This window comes from Molothrus aeneus, chromosome 2, assembly GCF_037042795.1.
Source record: "Molothrus aeneus isolate 106 chromosome 2, BPBGC_Maene_1.0, whole genome shotgun sequence".
In the NCBI taxonomy this organism is placed as follows: domain Eukaryota; kingdom Metazoa; phylum Chordata; class Aves; order Passeriformes; family Icteridae; genus Molothrus; species Molothrus aeneus.
Window position 1 is genome coordinate 106,749,600 of NC_089647.1, and position 16,920 is coordinate 106,766,519.

At 33.2% G+C, this 16,920-nt stretch overlaps 1 protein-coding gene across 1 annotated transcript in view; it reads right to left on the reverse strand.

Moving 5' to 3' along the window:
* Positions 1-16,920, reverse strand: part of DMD (dystrophin) — a 1,043,102-nt gene that overhangs the window by 561,619 nt on the left and 464,563 nt on the right. The window contains exons 41-42 of the mRNA XM_066545460.1: positions 12,774-12,968; positions 6,165-6,337 (exon numbers count right to left, since the gene is read on the reverse strand). Coding sequence (XP_066401557.1) covers positions 6,165-6,337; positions 12,774-12,968 — 368 coding nt within the window. The remainder of the gene's footprint in view (positions 1-6,164; positions 6,338-12,773; positions 12,969-16,920) is intronic.

Genomic DNA, 16,920 nt, shown 5'->3' on the forward strand with positions numbered 1-16,920 from the left:
ACACTATGACAAAGATTTATTAAACATAGCTCTCTTCCCAAAAGCTGCAGTGTTTTTTCTTATCCTGCCTTAAATTTGCTATTAAAGTTTAACAAATAATTTTAAATTTTACTTATAGCAGTTCCATTTAGAAGATGATCTTATATATAGTGCCCCATGAAAAGAGACATTTAAATGTCCATATATAAGGTAAACATATTTTCCAACTTTGCTACAAATTTAATCTTTTTAGTTATAAACTAGGCCACACAAATATTTATATATATTTTGGGTTTCTTTACCTTATAAACATTGACAGAAAGCCCTATCTAGATTGTCCATAATAAAACATTTATATGTTATATTACACCTGCTTGTTATATATTATTTTATACTTACTTGCTAGCAATTAAGTAACCAGTGAAACTTACCAATACATTAATTTGATGGTGCAATATTATGGGGGTAAATCAAGTGGCAAATTTGTTGCAAGAATTTGATTATATAGCAACTGCTATGGAATGCATTTTTATACAGTAAGCAGGGTATGGAAATAAATTAACAACTAATGTTGGCTGTAAGACTCAAGCATTATAAGCTGCCCTTTTCAAAATCTAAATGAACAATTTGAGTCACAATTTGTGAAAGAAAGGAAGGAAAAAAAATCTACCCTGCATGTAAATAAGGCATGGTAACTATTTTGAGATTAACATTAGAAAGGAAATAATTTTCTTCTCACATTGGGGATGAACTAATCTGTTCTGGTTTTCACTTTCACCTTGAATCCTGAGCCAAGGGTAATTCTAATAACAAGACTTACAACCTCAACAGAAATATGTGAGCAGACATTTTTTCAGAAGAGAACAGTCACTATTTCTCACTTTCTCTTAAAATACCTATGCCTTCCACTAGTTGCTCTTCTCCTAGTACTGAAACAAAGCCAGCTAACATTAATTTTTGTCATTCACTTTGTCAGAGTTAAAGCAAGTACAAAGAAATGCTGACTGGGCTTAGTGAAAGAGATATATAAAACACATTTAGATATAAATTAAACTGCATTGTTTTGTTATACTTTCTAGCTTAAGATTAATCTTCCCTAATTTTATCTATCCAAAAGTAATGTCTCTAGTCTTATCTTGTCTGGTCTCCCTGAAGAGTCAGAGACTCACAATAAATAGTGCAGCAGTTACCTGTGAAAGGATTGCCTGGCAGGATTGAATTGAGAAAGAACACAAGCAAGTACTGCAAAATAGGTAACTAAAACCTGGATAGCTAAAGGTAGGTCACCTGACTCATATCTTCAATGACTTCACATTTACACAGCATTGTTAGTGCCTCAGATGGAAATTGGAAATCCTCAACTGAGAAACTCTGGGAAGGAAAACATAAATAGCCTAAATGGCTCCCTAGTATATCTAATTAAAATTAAAAATCACAATAATTCTATAATTCTATTTTGATGTCCTTTAAGATAGATATGGCACTCAAGGCTACAAAACCATTTTCTTAAAAAGTTCTAAATGTCCCCCTTTTATCTTTTGGTTCAGTTTAGATTCTTTGAAAGGCTAAGTAGTTGTATAATGAACAGTCACAAAGGGATTCAGACCTAAGCATGGTTTCATAGTGGAATGTTAATGAGAAATCTATACAAGATTTGCATGGGATGAATGAGAGAGTTGGACCACTCTGAAGTAAGAGGTGGAGGCCATGAAAGAGGAGTTTCATGTTTCTGGAAATCTATACTCAATAAAATAATTTCCTTAGTATTCTAACATCTGGGTTTGCACTTGTCAGTTGCTTATAGATACTGCTCCAAGAAAATATCTCATACTACGAGAAGATAACTTTACTCTTAATACATCACTTGGGCTGAATGCACATCTCTCGGTACTGTATCTCTATAATTTCTACTAAGCAAGAGAAGCTGGATCTGGTTCAGATACCATAAACAGGAATGTCCTCAAGGCTTTCTTGTTCTGCAGTAATTCAGAACATAGGCAGGTTACTTACATTTGAAAAATTAATGTATTTGATTTCTTTTTTCTAATGTCTTGATCCAAGAACTTGATTAGTTCTCAACTCAACAGAATATATCAGTCAGGGATTATGACATCTGCTACCATGTGGTCATAAAAATATTACCACAAAATATTATTTCTCTGACAATGAATCAATTCTTTATGTATAATGAATGTTTTCCTTCACCCTTACCAAGATAATCAAGAGCTAATTTAATGTTATCCAGAAAAAGTTGACAGTGGTACTGTTATCCAAAAATGAAACTAATTCTTAGTATAAACCTATTAACTTTTTTTATGTTTTACTCTTATTACTATAAAAATTGCTAGTTTTCTGTGAATTTCATACAGCCTCAATGTATTTTTATTATCGTTATTATGGATTTGCTATCTTTTCTTATAAAAGATTGGCATATCACTTTTTTCTACTTTTCAGAATTATCTAGAAGCACTTTCTAAAGATATCTGATATCAACTTCTCCACATTCTCTCACAACATTTAATTTTTAGTGGATTTGAGATTAATTAGATGTGCATTAATATAGTCAGTAATGTAGGCCCTGGAAGATAATTCCTAAATAAGACATGAAAAAGGCAAAAATTAGTTGCCTGGCACTTCAGTATTTTGCTTTTGAATTATATTAATTTGAGTGTTTTCTTACTTTTTCTGCCTTGTGTATCTTTTTTTTTTTAACATTCTCATCTGCAATTCCTAAAGAAATATTTTAAACTAACATCAGTTTTGGAAAACTTTGTTGAACTTCATTGATTCAGTGATTTCTGACAGTTTTAATGCTTCCTTAATTTTAGGGAGCACTTGTTTACAGAAAAAAGACTTAGGCATAAATATAATGGGAAGATGATATCCTGAAAAGACAAACAAGATCTTTTACAAGTGGCATGCTGATAGGATAAAAAGTTATATAAGATAGTAATTTAAAAGTCTATCTTTTATTGAGGTTTTTTTTCTCCAAGAATTATATGTTCTCATTTAAAAAAATTATGTTTTCATTTAATTGAATCGTACATTTAATTGGTATATAGGGAACCTGGTGTTAGTGTCACTTCCTAAATAATCATGATTAATACCAAAAAAACTCCAGTATTTATAACTGTTGGAAAGAAGGAAGACTATTGTGAAATTCTGGTACAAGGACAGTAAAAACTATGACATCTGAGTGGTTATTCTTACTGGCACTAACACCTTACCTTTCAAAATTCAGATTCTATTATCTTAATACAACTTTTGGAAAGATAACATAAAAATTTAGTATCAAGCAAAGGTTGAAGTTATAAATTTAATCATCAATTGCTCTTTTGCTCACAAAAGACAAATCAGAGCACTGCTGTTTCCTGGAGTTTGTTTTGCGCTCATAAAACTGAAACCAAGGAAAAAAATTCCACTTGGTGTAAGATGATGTCACTCCCATTTATCTGTTGGGAACATAATGGGTTACCATGTTCTGATATTAATTGGAACAGAAAAGAAAGTCACTCCTATCAAAGAACCATGCTTAGATACAGGCTTGACTTTAAAAATTAGTATGTGAAGATTAGTGGTTCACTGTGTTTGTGAGAGAATAAAAAATTTGCATTCGTCCTAGGTTTCTAAAGCCACTGGAAGGACACTCTAGGATGACCACAGCATTTTTTTTTCCCCAGTGAAATATTGTCTGTTATATTACACTAAGTACAATATGAACTCTTATTTAAATACAGGAAATATGATAAAGTCAAAGTGTGAAATAAGATTTTCAAAAACTGTAGAAGAACTGCACTTATAAAGGTATTTGAGTGCTCACCATTCATAGCGTATTTCTGTCAAACTGTGCAGGCTCTGCTATAAAACAAACTGAAAATCTATTTTGATTTCTAATTAAAAGGAACTCACTCTAGAGTTAATTACAAAGTATCTAGATATGAATCAGGACTTCAAGGAAATCAATTTCACACAAAAAAATGCAACATGAAGGTTTCTAATCACTTCTATAACATTTAGAGTAAGCTCTCTGCTAGTAACAACAGTGGTAAGGAAAGTTGCTTTGTTCTTCCATCTGTCACGGAAGAACAAAGTAATAGTTGACTTTTCATTTATTAAAACAATAATTTCCATGTTATTACAAGCCTTTGATTTCATAAAACCAATATTCAGAAATGAACACAGTCCCAGTATTTTTGTTCCTGGTACCTTTCAAACATGGAATACTCACATTCACTTAGAAATGCTCCCTTGAAAGAAAGACAGATCCAATAATAATTCCAAACCTGTCCTTTAGCATCATCATCAATAGCATATCTCCTAAACACAGCTTCATCCATGTCTCCAGGGCAGAGTTACACTGATACTTTCACCCCTTACAGACACAAACTGCTAGAAGTAAAATGCTAAAGGCAATATTGTCTTCCTTCACCTCATCCCTTGGATTCCTGTGCAGTCCAAATGCCCCTCAAAGAACAGCAGGAGCTATAGGGACCATCTAGAGTTCAAAAAAGACCTCTTTAAGGCTGACACCAAACCAAAAATATTAAAAAGAAAAATAAAGGTGTATGAATCAGAGAGCAGTCAAGCTTATCATCACCTTGAGCTGCTGTCCATCATACTGCACCAGGGTAAGTGCCCAAGGCAAAGGCCAGCTAGACAGTAATCATACTTTACAGTTCTCCACTGCCTTTATCTGATTACCTCAAAATACCTGACAAACACTAATTCATTTCACCTCTCAAGACTTCTGCTGCTGGCTAAATACCACTACAGCCTAAATAACGAATAATTGAGTGTCAGTGATCATAGTCCAAGCTTTCAACTAACTAAATTGCTGTCCTTGCTATGCACAAGTGTCAGAAAATGCATATAAGGGGATTCCAAAGGTTTCTCAAAGATTGGTGTATTAAACCAGTAAGACTCTGGGCGAAGCCAGTCTCTGGGAAAAGCTCAAAAGTAAATATCTCCTGGTCTTATTATCTGTGTGAGCAGATTTTCTTCAACCTTTTTTCTAACTTATCCTTCATTTTTGTACATGGCATCATGACTGAGAAGGAATTTTCTTACCACATTAGAACAGGACTTGCTATTTGAAAAAAACCAAAACCAACAGAACAGCAGGCAAAGAAGAAGAATTTGTAAACTTTACCACACTATAAAACTGTCTCAATTTCTTACACTTTAACTGTTGAGATGAAGCAGAGATGACACAAATATTACTGACTTAGATTTTTTACTATTTATCTCTCTGATTATTATTTTTTTAAGCTTTACACTCTTCTCTCTCCAGCAATCTAAAATCAAAGCTAGAGACTGGCTGACAGTGGAAATAATGTCTCTAGGAATCTGCAAAGTGACAGCTATTTACCAATATTTCTAAATAAGGAAAACATGGACGTTACCAAGAATTGGATTGTAGAGCAAAGTTGGTACAGGCTAAATGCACATGAAGTATTTTTTTTTCTTCCAGTAACTGCTTACACATTTAGAATCATGTCTTATTCTATCATTAATGTAATAATTTGCACATAAAGCTAATTTTTTGTATAATAATGACAAAAATTTTAACAACATTTTCTTAGATAAATGATATTTCAAAACATATTTGTAGTGCAAAAAGTGATATTCTATCAAATATCAATCTCTTGTATTTTGAGGTGGCATAGCAAACAAAACTTTTAATGTCAAGTTTTCAGTATTGACTGAAAAGCCGAAGAGCCAATTTTGTAGAATTCCTATGAATGGAAAGTTTCAATAAATGGAACAATTGATATCTATAAAATGATTTTCATTATCAGATTAATGCCATTCATTCTCAGAAGAATTGTAATGGACTTTTCTGTGGTAATTCAATAAATTCTTGAAACTACGACTTTTTAATCTAAGGCGAAGTTATTTGTTAACTCTTAAGTATTCATGCTGGAAAAAAAGGTATATCCCATAAATCATAGCAATGTATGTACCATTACCAGTTCAATAGGTCAATGCAAGTGATAGCTGGTCAAAACATTTTCATATTTTCAGTTTTACTAGAACATTCACAAATTAAATAACAATTCTATATAGATATTCTCTCCTTACTTAGAAGAAATTATTATTTGTGACAAAAAGAAGCATAAAACCAATCATCAACAATAGGCCAAATACCAAGCCATCAGAAAGAGTAAGTTTTAAAAGTTACTTACACCTGTCGGTCCCTGTACATCTTGTTAACTTTCTCCCATTCAGAATTAAGCTGAGTCAGCTTTTCTTGTATATTTGCTGCTTCCTTTGGTGTAACATTTTTCAAAGCCGATGTCTTCTTGTTGTTAATAATTTCTACATGACCTTGCAGTCTCCCCAGGCTATCCTTAATGCTCTGTAATAGCAAGATTTTAAAAAATAGAAAAAAAACATTGTTTTTATAAATAAAAAGTAATTGTTCATAAAAAAGGGAGATTGGTACAAAATGCTAACTAAACCATAACATTGATAATAGGAGTAATTTTGCAATAACCTGGTATAATAATTGAATGCCCATCCTTTCTTTGAAGGCTGAATGAAATAGATCTGAGGAAGTTGATGGCTGGAGGGGAAACAAAGTGCTATTTGCTCAAAAGTTCTGCATGTCAGTATTTACATTTCCTGACCTGACAAAATCGCTTGTAATTTTTTAACTAATTAAAGTTATTACACTGCATTTACTATTTTGTAAAATATAAGACTTGGAGTCCTTACGTAAATGCAAAGGCAATGCATTGAAATAATTGCATACAAAACCACCCTGCAAAAAGAAAGAAAAAATACTCTGGGTTCCCTGAGTTCCTAGAGCTCTAGCACTATAATTTGCTATTTGTTGGGGGGGGCAGGGGAAAGTACATTCCATAACATCCCCCACATGAATAATAATTTGAATTTTTAGGTCTTGAGAAACGTGACTTACATTAAGCAGACTAAATGAATATTTATAAATCAAAAGGGAATGGTAGATGTCTTGTCTCTGGAATGAGTCACAATAAGGAACATGTTTCCTCCTTGTCAGCAATCTATCATGTGGAGGGAAAGCTGGCTGAGTCTGTGTCATTACTCAACAAATCTCATTTGACTTTCCCAGAAAATGTCTCACACTCTGTGCTCCTTACTCAGGTCTACTTAAGTCTTTGTTTTACACCCTCAGGGCATGGATAATTCAGATATTCAATGTTACTAATCTGATTGCAAGAAATATCAGATGATAAAAACATAAAATGCCTCTAAATAGTCCAAGATGTATCCCACTGATATAAAGGAGGCAGCATTTCCACAAAACCTCATCCCTGACTAAAAAATTGCACATTTAAAGAACAGGAGAAACTTTAATTGAAATGTTATAAGGTGCCAGGACATACTTAAGCACCTGAGTGAAGTGGCCTTCTTTTCAGTAGGCCTGAATATCAGCTCATCTGAGCCACACAAGAAGGCACTTCTTGAGTTCAACATGTTTAAGTAACCAAGTGAAGATTAATATATGTGCCTATGTATATTTACATTTTAGGTTTTTTCAACCAAGTAGACCAATTTTCTAAATATTAAAAATAGGTGAAATGTATCTAAGCACTTCAGAATTGGTAAGTGATATATCTCTTATGTTTAAAATTAGTGGTCTATGAAAAAGGTATCAAATTTCTAAGTCAGAATTTTGCTTTTTTTTAAAGCAGATCTTCTACAGAAAGAACAAGATAATGCAATTGATGTTCTGTAAAGGAGTATAAGAATGTCCATGAGAGAAAAAAATAAATAAAAGAGAAATCATGTATATATATATACATCTACAAATATACTTATGTATCTCAAACAAATTCCCCATCTATCTTTCATGTTGAAGAGAATGATCTGCAAGCAGTTATCAACAATGCCTTGGGAGATTTTGTAACGTGGTTGACAGAAGCAAACAGAGCTAATTTTTTAGAAAAAAAGGAAAACAGAAGATCATTAGGAGCTAAAGTGACAGTAGCCTTTAGGGACTTATCCATCTCACTGCTCTTAAAAGAGAAATCCGAGTGCTAGAGACTCAAGCCTCAGTTTATTTTCACTACCTGGAATTTGTCTTTATCTGCCAGAGAAAGACAACTTCCTGTAAAAATTCAGTTCCTTGGCTATTTGTGTACAAATCTGTCACCAAGCACAGTGTTACTGACAGATCTATTTGGAGAGTGCATGTGAGCACACTCAGTTCTAAATTATGGGTAATTGGGTTCTATTGAGCTACAGCAGAAAAATCACTCTGAATTTCATATTACGTGATTATTCTTGATAAGAATCACTTATTACACATCAAATATGTATTCCACTGCGTAAGATTAAAAATAGATTTTTTTTTGATTCTGAAATTTTGTAGAATGATAATTTATATGTACAGCAGATTTTTTACAATATTTCATGCTTTTTCTACTAACATGAAATCCAGTAACAGCACAGTTGTTAGTAAGCATGAATGGCTGGAAAAATTCCACAAATTAATTACAGTTTAAAAAACTGTATAGAATTATGAGTTACAATATCTCGTATGGGTATGACTGGCTTCATAAACCATTTTGAAAGGGGATTCTTGCTGCCAGAGTTCTGGATGTGTCATGTGTCCAATGAATTCCTATATTCTGAAATACGACACAGTAGAAAAAAGTGCAAAAAACCTGCTCTATCTGTCAGTAGATGAAGGATTACCAAAGGAAAAAAGAAGAGAAAAGATGAATCAGAGCATTAAAATATCTACATTTAAAAAACAACAGGGAAACCAACCCAATTTTCAATGAACTAAATAAAATGCATATGGGAAATACAGAAGAAGATGAACTAGAAGCAGAATTCTTATAGAAATTATGCATTATATATATTTATCTTACATATATAAGAAATCTCTTCCTCAGAGCCAGATGGCTTTCCATATTAAAACTATGACATCATTAAAAAATATGATAGCAAAGTGTATAATCATATTCTACAATAAGATGTTCCTGACAAAATTAAGAATATTAAAAAAAATAATAAAAAGAGGTTCTAAAATCTACAGGCCCTACTGCAGGTCTCCCATAAAATCATATAATGCAAGTAACCTCAGGGAATAAGTTTTAAATTCAAAGTTAATGGAATTAAGTAATGAATAGGTATAACTCTGCCATGTCTATGACAATGATCCTTAAAAATGCTACTAACAAAATTTTCTTAAATTCAAGGTATCCTCTTTCATTTTAACGCACTTCTCCTGTGTGCTAGCAAAGATAAATATGGGTTAGTTTTATTCTCTGGTTAATCAGGATATTTGTTCGAGTGTATACATTTCCCACTAAATAATCTGGAGCTTGAACTAGTCAAGTAGCTTGCATGAGATAATCGTTACACAGGAAAACTTTGTCTTAGTAGGAACAATATAACCATATTAAGTAGAATATATGCAAATTTTTACAGTGATTTAACATTAGGAAACATTTGAAACATCAGTTGCAAGGAAGGATAATTTGCTAAAATCTGAGAGCATTTTAGCTCTACATTTTTTTTCATGAAATTGAATCCATTGTAATCCAAATCAATTCTAGACAGGTAGCTCAAAGATTGTGAACTCCATCAATATGAACATCATCAGCAGCAAACAGAAATAATGTCTGTGCTTATAACAACAGTTGTCCTGTTGTGAGAGTATATCAGGCAAACTTTACTAATCCATCAATCTGTGAACCACAGTTTTCTGTACAATCAACTCAAGTTTCATCTTTGACAGAACTGTAATATTTAAATTGTCAGTAAAGTACTGTCAGCACAATGATATAGAAAAGCTGAGGTACTGTATGTCATAATACTTGAAAGAGCTTGTAAATGGGATGATGAAAACATTGCAATGCTCACTTTATGAGATAAAGTGACAAGACTTGGTTTCTCTATCCGACTTTTCCACTCCTTAAAGCTTAAAATAAAGAGCAAAACATTCCTATGAGCTGGTTTCAGCAGATACAATAAATGCGCTCATTAAAGTATTACAGTTTAGTAAATGTTAAAAGCTACCAGATTTTTGCTACAAAACCTCATATTTTACTATTTAACATGACTTTGATATAAAAAGTCTGTGCTATGACAATTGATATTAGCAATTTCTTACTTGTATTCAATATTTATCCTATTTGATTATGAGCAATCATGTTTAAGTCTTACTAAACATATTTACTCTGGAGGAAATTTTCAAAGCTGTTACCACTGATTCTTGTAAATAAACCTATTTTTCCTTTCACAGACTAATTAAAATGGATTCTTTCTGAATGGGAATGAAAAAAAAATCAAAAACTCAGTTTTAAAACACAGAGCTATTCATGACAGTTCTGTAATTTGATTCATGCAAATCTGTCAGAGAAAAAAAATCAACGACAATTTAATTTCAAACCTTTTCCAACCAGCTGCTGAACAATTTATGCACTACTTTTCTATTTTTACTGCAGGATAATGACAATGATGGATGCTTTTCCTTGGAAATAAATATTCATTAAGCAGGCTCAGATCAAACCTATACCCCTCCAAAAGCCCACAAATGTGCAAGACCCATTTGCTTCTTCAAAGAGATTTATTTTGGAGGAAGATGGAACTGTGCCCACAAATGCATCTCATAACAATTTAATAGTTCAGTTAAATTAAACCTATGGTAGTACTTACTCGTAACCTCAGTAATCAATATTATTAAAGTTGGTGTCAACTCCAATAATACCAAATGTATGTGGGTGAACAACAGATTACTTACAGATATAAATCAGATGAAGATAGCCCCAATGTAAAGCATGAGAAGAACTAAGGAACTAAGAACTAAAGGAACTAATTTCCCAGTAAACTTCCTGAGGTTTCTCCATCCTCTATTTCTCCATCCAATCTATTAGTGAACAGAAGTTCATCAACAAGGACCAAGTAGGTGCTCATTAGCCATGATTTACATAGTATATAACTTGTTTTTTGTTCATTGTTTGTTTTTTGTGCAGAAGATATTGTTTAAAATGAAGAATGACAATTAGATTGGCGTGTTTTGTGCTTCAATACTCAGACTGACTTTAAGTTACTGGTATTAAATCAGAAGTGGTATAAGAAACAGCCTACTGGTATTTGACATCTATTGATCGACATCCTATTACCAGTTCTGCGCTTCCTTTGATCCAACACTCCACTGTTATGCTACACTATCCAACTCTACTGCCTTGCTAGGAAACTGAAAACATCCTAATTTTCACAAGTTAGTCAGAATATTTGTGTGTGTGCACATGTGTCTGTGCACACAAATGCCTAAAATCTATATCTATGAATGTATAAGAATTATAAACAGATGTGATTTTACGGAAGCTAACAGCAGCATATGGATGTGGTTTTGTTACATATCCTCTGACGTGGAAAGAGATAAATGAGCTCCACAGAGGAAAATTCAAAGCATATAGCCAGAGCCACTGCCCTGATTCTCCCTCTAAGCTTCTTTCTTATAGCTGACTGTAGGCAAATTCCAGCCTCTTTAGGCTAATATTTACTTCTTAAAAAAAAAAAAATCCTTTTCCTAAATAATCACAGAAAAATGGAAATACAGTCTTCTCTTCATGCTGGATGACAATTTGGACTTGCTGTAATTATATACAGCACTTGAGCACAATTTTTTACAAGGCTTTCCTCACACAAACATTATTCTGCAAAAGCTGATAACTCATTCATCTACTTAGGCTTACAACTTTAATCTCATTCTCTTCTTATGTCAATTCTGTGTTGAAAAAATTCCACCAGTTTCAAAGGAATTCAGTGTTGCAAGCATTGAAAAAACCAGTAATATTTCAAGCATTGAAGAAACCACACAGTAATATTTAAAGTCATACTAACAATACTGATTTCGCTTTTTCTTAACTACATTATCTACTTATTGGATAATATTCTCTGTTTTGCTTACTAAACGGAAATAACTACATGGAGTACAGACACAATAAGACCTCAAGATTTTTTGGTCTAACATGGTATGCAACAGCTAAATTTTACTTGGTTTTGTTCCTGTGCAAATAGGAATAGTTTTAGAAATCATACACTAAAAGAAAACAGGCAAGATTGGGTGTTGACAGGGTTAGTAATTACTTACACTTACCAATCACAGAATCACAAAATCACTTCACCACTAGGAGATGAGCTCAGTTGGTCAGAGCATGGTGCTAGTAACACCAAGATTGTGGGTTCAGTCCCTGCATGGGCCATTCGCTTAAGAGTTGGACTTCATGACCCTTGTGGCTCCCTTTCAACTCAGAACATTCTGTGATTTAGATTGGAAAAGCTCTAAATCAAGTCCAGCCATTAAACCAGAACTTTCAAGTCCATCACTGAACCATGTCCCCAGGTGCTATATCTACATCTCTCCTAAATACCTCTAGGGATGGCAACTCAGCCACTTCCCTGTCAGCCTGTTCCAGTGCTCAAAAAACATTTCAGTGAAGAATTGTTTTTCCATTAGTCACATGCAAACAAACCTTTAACCACAAATTCTATCTTTAAATACACCATGCCTCTCCATCCTTTCTCTCCCATTCAAGGACTTAATATGCAGATACCGTAACGCTCTTGCCCTCCAAATACAGGTTGAACAGGCAAAAATAAATGAACACTTCAGAGTTTTTCATATTTTACCCCAATGTGCCCCCAAATAAAAACATCCATATATGCACACATCACAGAGATGGGCTTAGAGCTTGTAAAACAGACGTCTCAAAGTGAGCACAGGCTACCAACATACAGAAGACCCAAAATGATGCAATCCAGTCATGGCTAAGAAAATCTTTCCATCTTACCTTGAGACATTCTTCTTGTTTGAAGAGGTCCTCACAGTCCTTAGCCTGCAGAACAGGAGAATTAAGGCGATCTTCCACTTCAGACAAGGCTTGCAGAAGGTGAAGGATCTCTGCCAGGTACGTAGAAGGCACATGAGTGGTTTCCACAGTCCTAGTTTCAGTCATCACAAAAGTTGTATCTTCACGAACTGTTTGCTAGTACAGATATACAACAGAATGCTTCCTTTAGTTTCTTAACACCAGACAAAATTACAACAATGCATTTCCAGTCCACAACCCAGAAACAAAAAAATCAAAAGTAACTTCCAAGGACAAATGCAGGAAATATCTGAGGTTTCTGATACAGATAACTCATGTTCCTTGTGTGTTTGAAATGGTAGGTACTGAAATTAATCCATGCAAGAGTGTGCAAGCTTTTCTTCTACTCTCCAAAGAAATGCAGAGAGGAAATGCAAGAGTATGCTGAGATTATGGTGTTACTGAGATTTTAGTGCTTGCCCTTTAATTTATATCACCACACCTCTTAAAAATCTGTCCTTCATTAAGAAATTTCATGCATGCCAAGTCTAAAATAATAAATAATTTCAATGTATCAAGTAAAATAATGACTTGTATAATAGACAGAATTCGTTAAATAAAATGCAGCATATAGCAAATATGCCAACTCTACACTTCCAACTATATTAAAAATTTGTTCTTTAATCTAGCAAGTATAATTTGGAAGTTTCTGATTTTTAATGCATTCTTAAAAGAAAACTCAGCAACACACCTCTTCATGAAGTCAGGATTTCTTCTTATTGTTTTTTAATATGGAAAAATATGAAAAAGACACCCTATTCTGGAAGCACATGCATACACCAAATGTAAAGACATCCCAGAATGTTTGGGTTCCAAGAAAACACTTAATTGGTTGATGGCATTTGAAAGCATACTGACATATAAGGTGACAAAAAAGTGGCTGCTTATAAAAATTCTCTGTATTTCCCATTTGATTTGTAAAAGAATCATAGATAAAAATGTAATACCAAAAGCGTTCTTTGGAGTAGGGAGATCTCTGATTGTTCCTTTTCACTAAACTTCAAATACTAAATCACCTGCATGCCCATTACAAAAGGGATAGTTTAAGATATCAATTATTTGTGGTTTCACAAGCATAAATTTGTTCATGGATTCCTATTGTGGAACCAAGATCCTTTGTGTTTGATGTCTGTCTTCTCAAAAATATAAACTTTAATTACTGTCAATCTCAAAGAAGTGTACAAGTATTTGTTGGTAAATGTTCAAAAATTCTGTTATTTATATTTGGAGCCATTTATGTAAAAGACAATTGATCAATGGTCCTGAAGAAAACAATATTATTTAGCTACTCATTATGCAAAAGAAAACAAATATAAGCACACTCTACCTCAGCAAGGTGTCTCATTTTAATTCAGGACATATTTCTTTCTTCAGTTACTGAGCTGAGTCATCTGGTTCTTCAATTTTCTTTAGAGTCTTAAAATATGCATATACACACTCTAGAAGATGTATGCATATCACATATAAAGCCCATAAAGTTATCTGTAGACTTGTGTTACTCTGTTGCATTTCTTATGCAAATTTAATTGCTTTGCTTACACTTTTCTAACTAAATGACTTTCTCAGTACATCTGCTAACACTGAAACCTCTCTAATTACCTGCTATAACTGCTATAATTTTTATTATTTAAAATAAGTTGCTTTGAAAAAATTTTGTTTGCCCCTCATATGTTTCATGAATCACAGGCCCTGCAAAAATAACAGTTTACTCCAGTAAACCTAAAGAAAGAGCTGTCCCATTTGATTAGAAAATGGGAGAATCTCAACAGGCCACTGAGACCTGCATGCAGCAATATATATTTTAATTCCTCGAGACTACACTCAGACACTCCTACATGCAGCAATGAACTTCAGACCCACATAAGGAATATTTTAACTATATTTGACTCAGAGGACAGAATATTTCTAGTTACAGTAATGAAAAGAGCATGCTAAGTGTGCAAGGGTTGCCACTCAAAAAAAGGTCACATGAATATGTGAAGCAGCATACAAAATACAATTTGATTCAATAATTGTATGAGATTAGCCTACTCTTTTCAACCCAAATTTGGGCCAATAAATATATACACACATATATGCACATGCATCTATTTAGATAAAATAAAATCTGTGTCTTCTCACTCTAAACTATTCCTGAACCTACAAAAAAGTCAAGGAGAAATTAGATGTGTAAGCATTCCATGCTTATCACACTTAATTATTTATAGTGGCAAAATCAGGTACCTTTCAATCATTGTTATGAAGAAAAATGGGATGTGTGCAAACATATATTCATTCATATATTCATATATTCACTGCCCTTACAGGAAACTTTAAATATTTCTCATAGCTGGATGATTACTTGTGTAGTTATACTGTTTATATTGTTAGTTAAACTGTAAACTGTTTTATTTCAGAGAAATAAAAAAAAACCAAAACAAACAAAAGGATAGATTTATAAAAGTAGACACCTACCAGGACATGCCCTCATACTTTGGTACATTTTTTTTTTTAAAGTCACAGTGAAAATAAATTAGTTTCTGAATAGTATTTTTAAAAAAAGAGTTGAAAATTTGATACTACTTTAGAAATCAAGGATTAGGTATCTTTATCTTTATTGGGGTTTTCAACAGGTCACAGGACTTTCTTTCCTTCTACTTTTCCTTCATTTAAAGTATCATGATACAACCCACAGTAGAAGCTGCCATCTTGCACCAAGGAATAGAGGGTAGGCAGGTGCAGAATTGACAACTTTATTGAGCAAAGAGAAGCGTTTTTAGCTTGCCCCAATGTTCCCTGGAATTTCCTCATATTAGACAATAAAACAGGCAGAGTCCTTCCTTATATTCTAGACAAGCATTTTACTAGACATGCAAAGCTGAAACTGAGTCATATCCTAACACTGTAGGGAGAAAAAAAATAACCTTACAAAAGGAGATAACAGAAGGTGGGAGCAACTACTACTAAAATAATATTAATTCAGTACAGATATGTGTAATTGATAATGCCAAAATGGCTCATCAGAACCATGGTAGGTTAAGACTTTATAAGGATTAAAAATTAATAGGAAATTAGAAATTAAAGATAGAGATAACCATTTAAGAATGGGTTTGGATAAGTTGAATCTGTTAAAATGGCAGAATGTATTACAGTTACTTAAAAATATTTAAATTGGTATTTAAAATATATATATGTATATATATCTATATATAGTACAACATACATTTAAACTACAAATTAACTGTTAAGTGATTGGGAAATGCTGGGATAACTGGCCATTTGCTATATTACTATTTTTGTAGAATACAATTTTAGTGATTTTTTTTTCCTTGATCATCAGTGATTTAATGATGCAAAGATTATTTTTCATCTCTGAAAGAACAACTTATTTTGTGTAAGATTCAAAATTTCATGCAATGTTTGTTATTAAGCATTATCATGTCTCGAATAGTAAATTGAATTTTCTTCTCCATCATTACATAATTTCAATGAAGGGACACAATCCTTCCATACACATGGCTCCACTTAAACTGATTTTATTGATAGTTACCATGCCCCACCAGGTGCAACAAAACTGTAAGAAACAAATTGATTATCTGACCCTTAAAGAGAAGGCCAATAAGCAAAACCAAAACAAACAAACCAAACAAAATTACAACAAAAACTCAACAAAAAGTACTGGAATAATGCAGGTTTTGTCAAGAAATTCACATACCTTCCCCATAGAAATACTTGTGATCATTACTGCCCACATCTAACACAGCAGTGGCATCAGAGCTAACTAGTCTCGGAGAATGCTGCTAATTTCCATTTAACAGTGGAAAATTTGTTGTTAAAGCACCTTTCACCAATCTCAGTGTTTCCGTTTCCTCTCCTCTTTTTGCAGAGAGAATAATCCCAACACCACTTTTGCTGTTCAAGAGTTTACACCCAGAAAGCCTCCAACTTTCTTGTGTCACATCTTGACAACTGTCTCATTTTTTGGTCCCTTCTCATGATGACTTCACACACACATGGGAGGAGTAGAGCTGCAAAACACTCCCATCTGCATTGTTATACCTCAACACTGCTCCTGGCTGCACCCTGATGA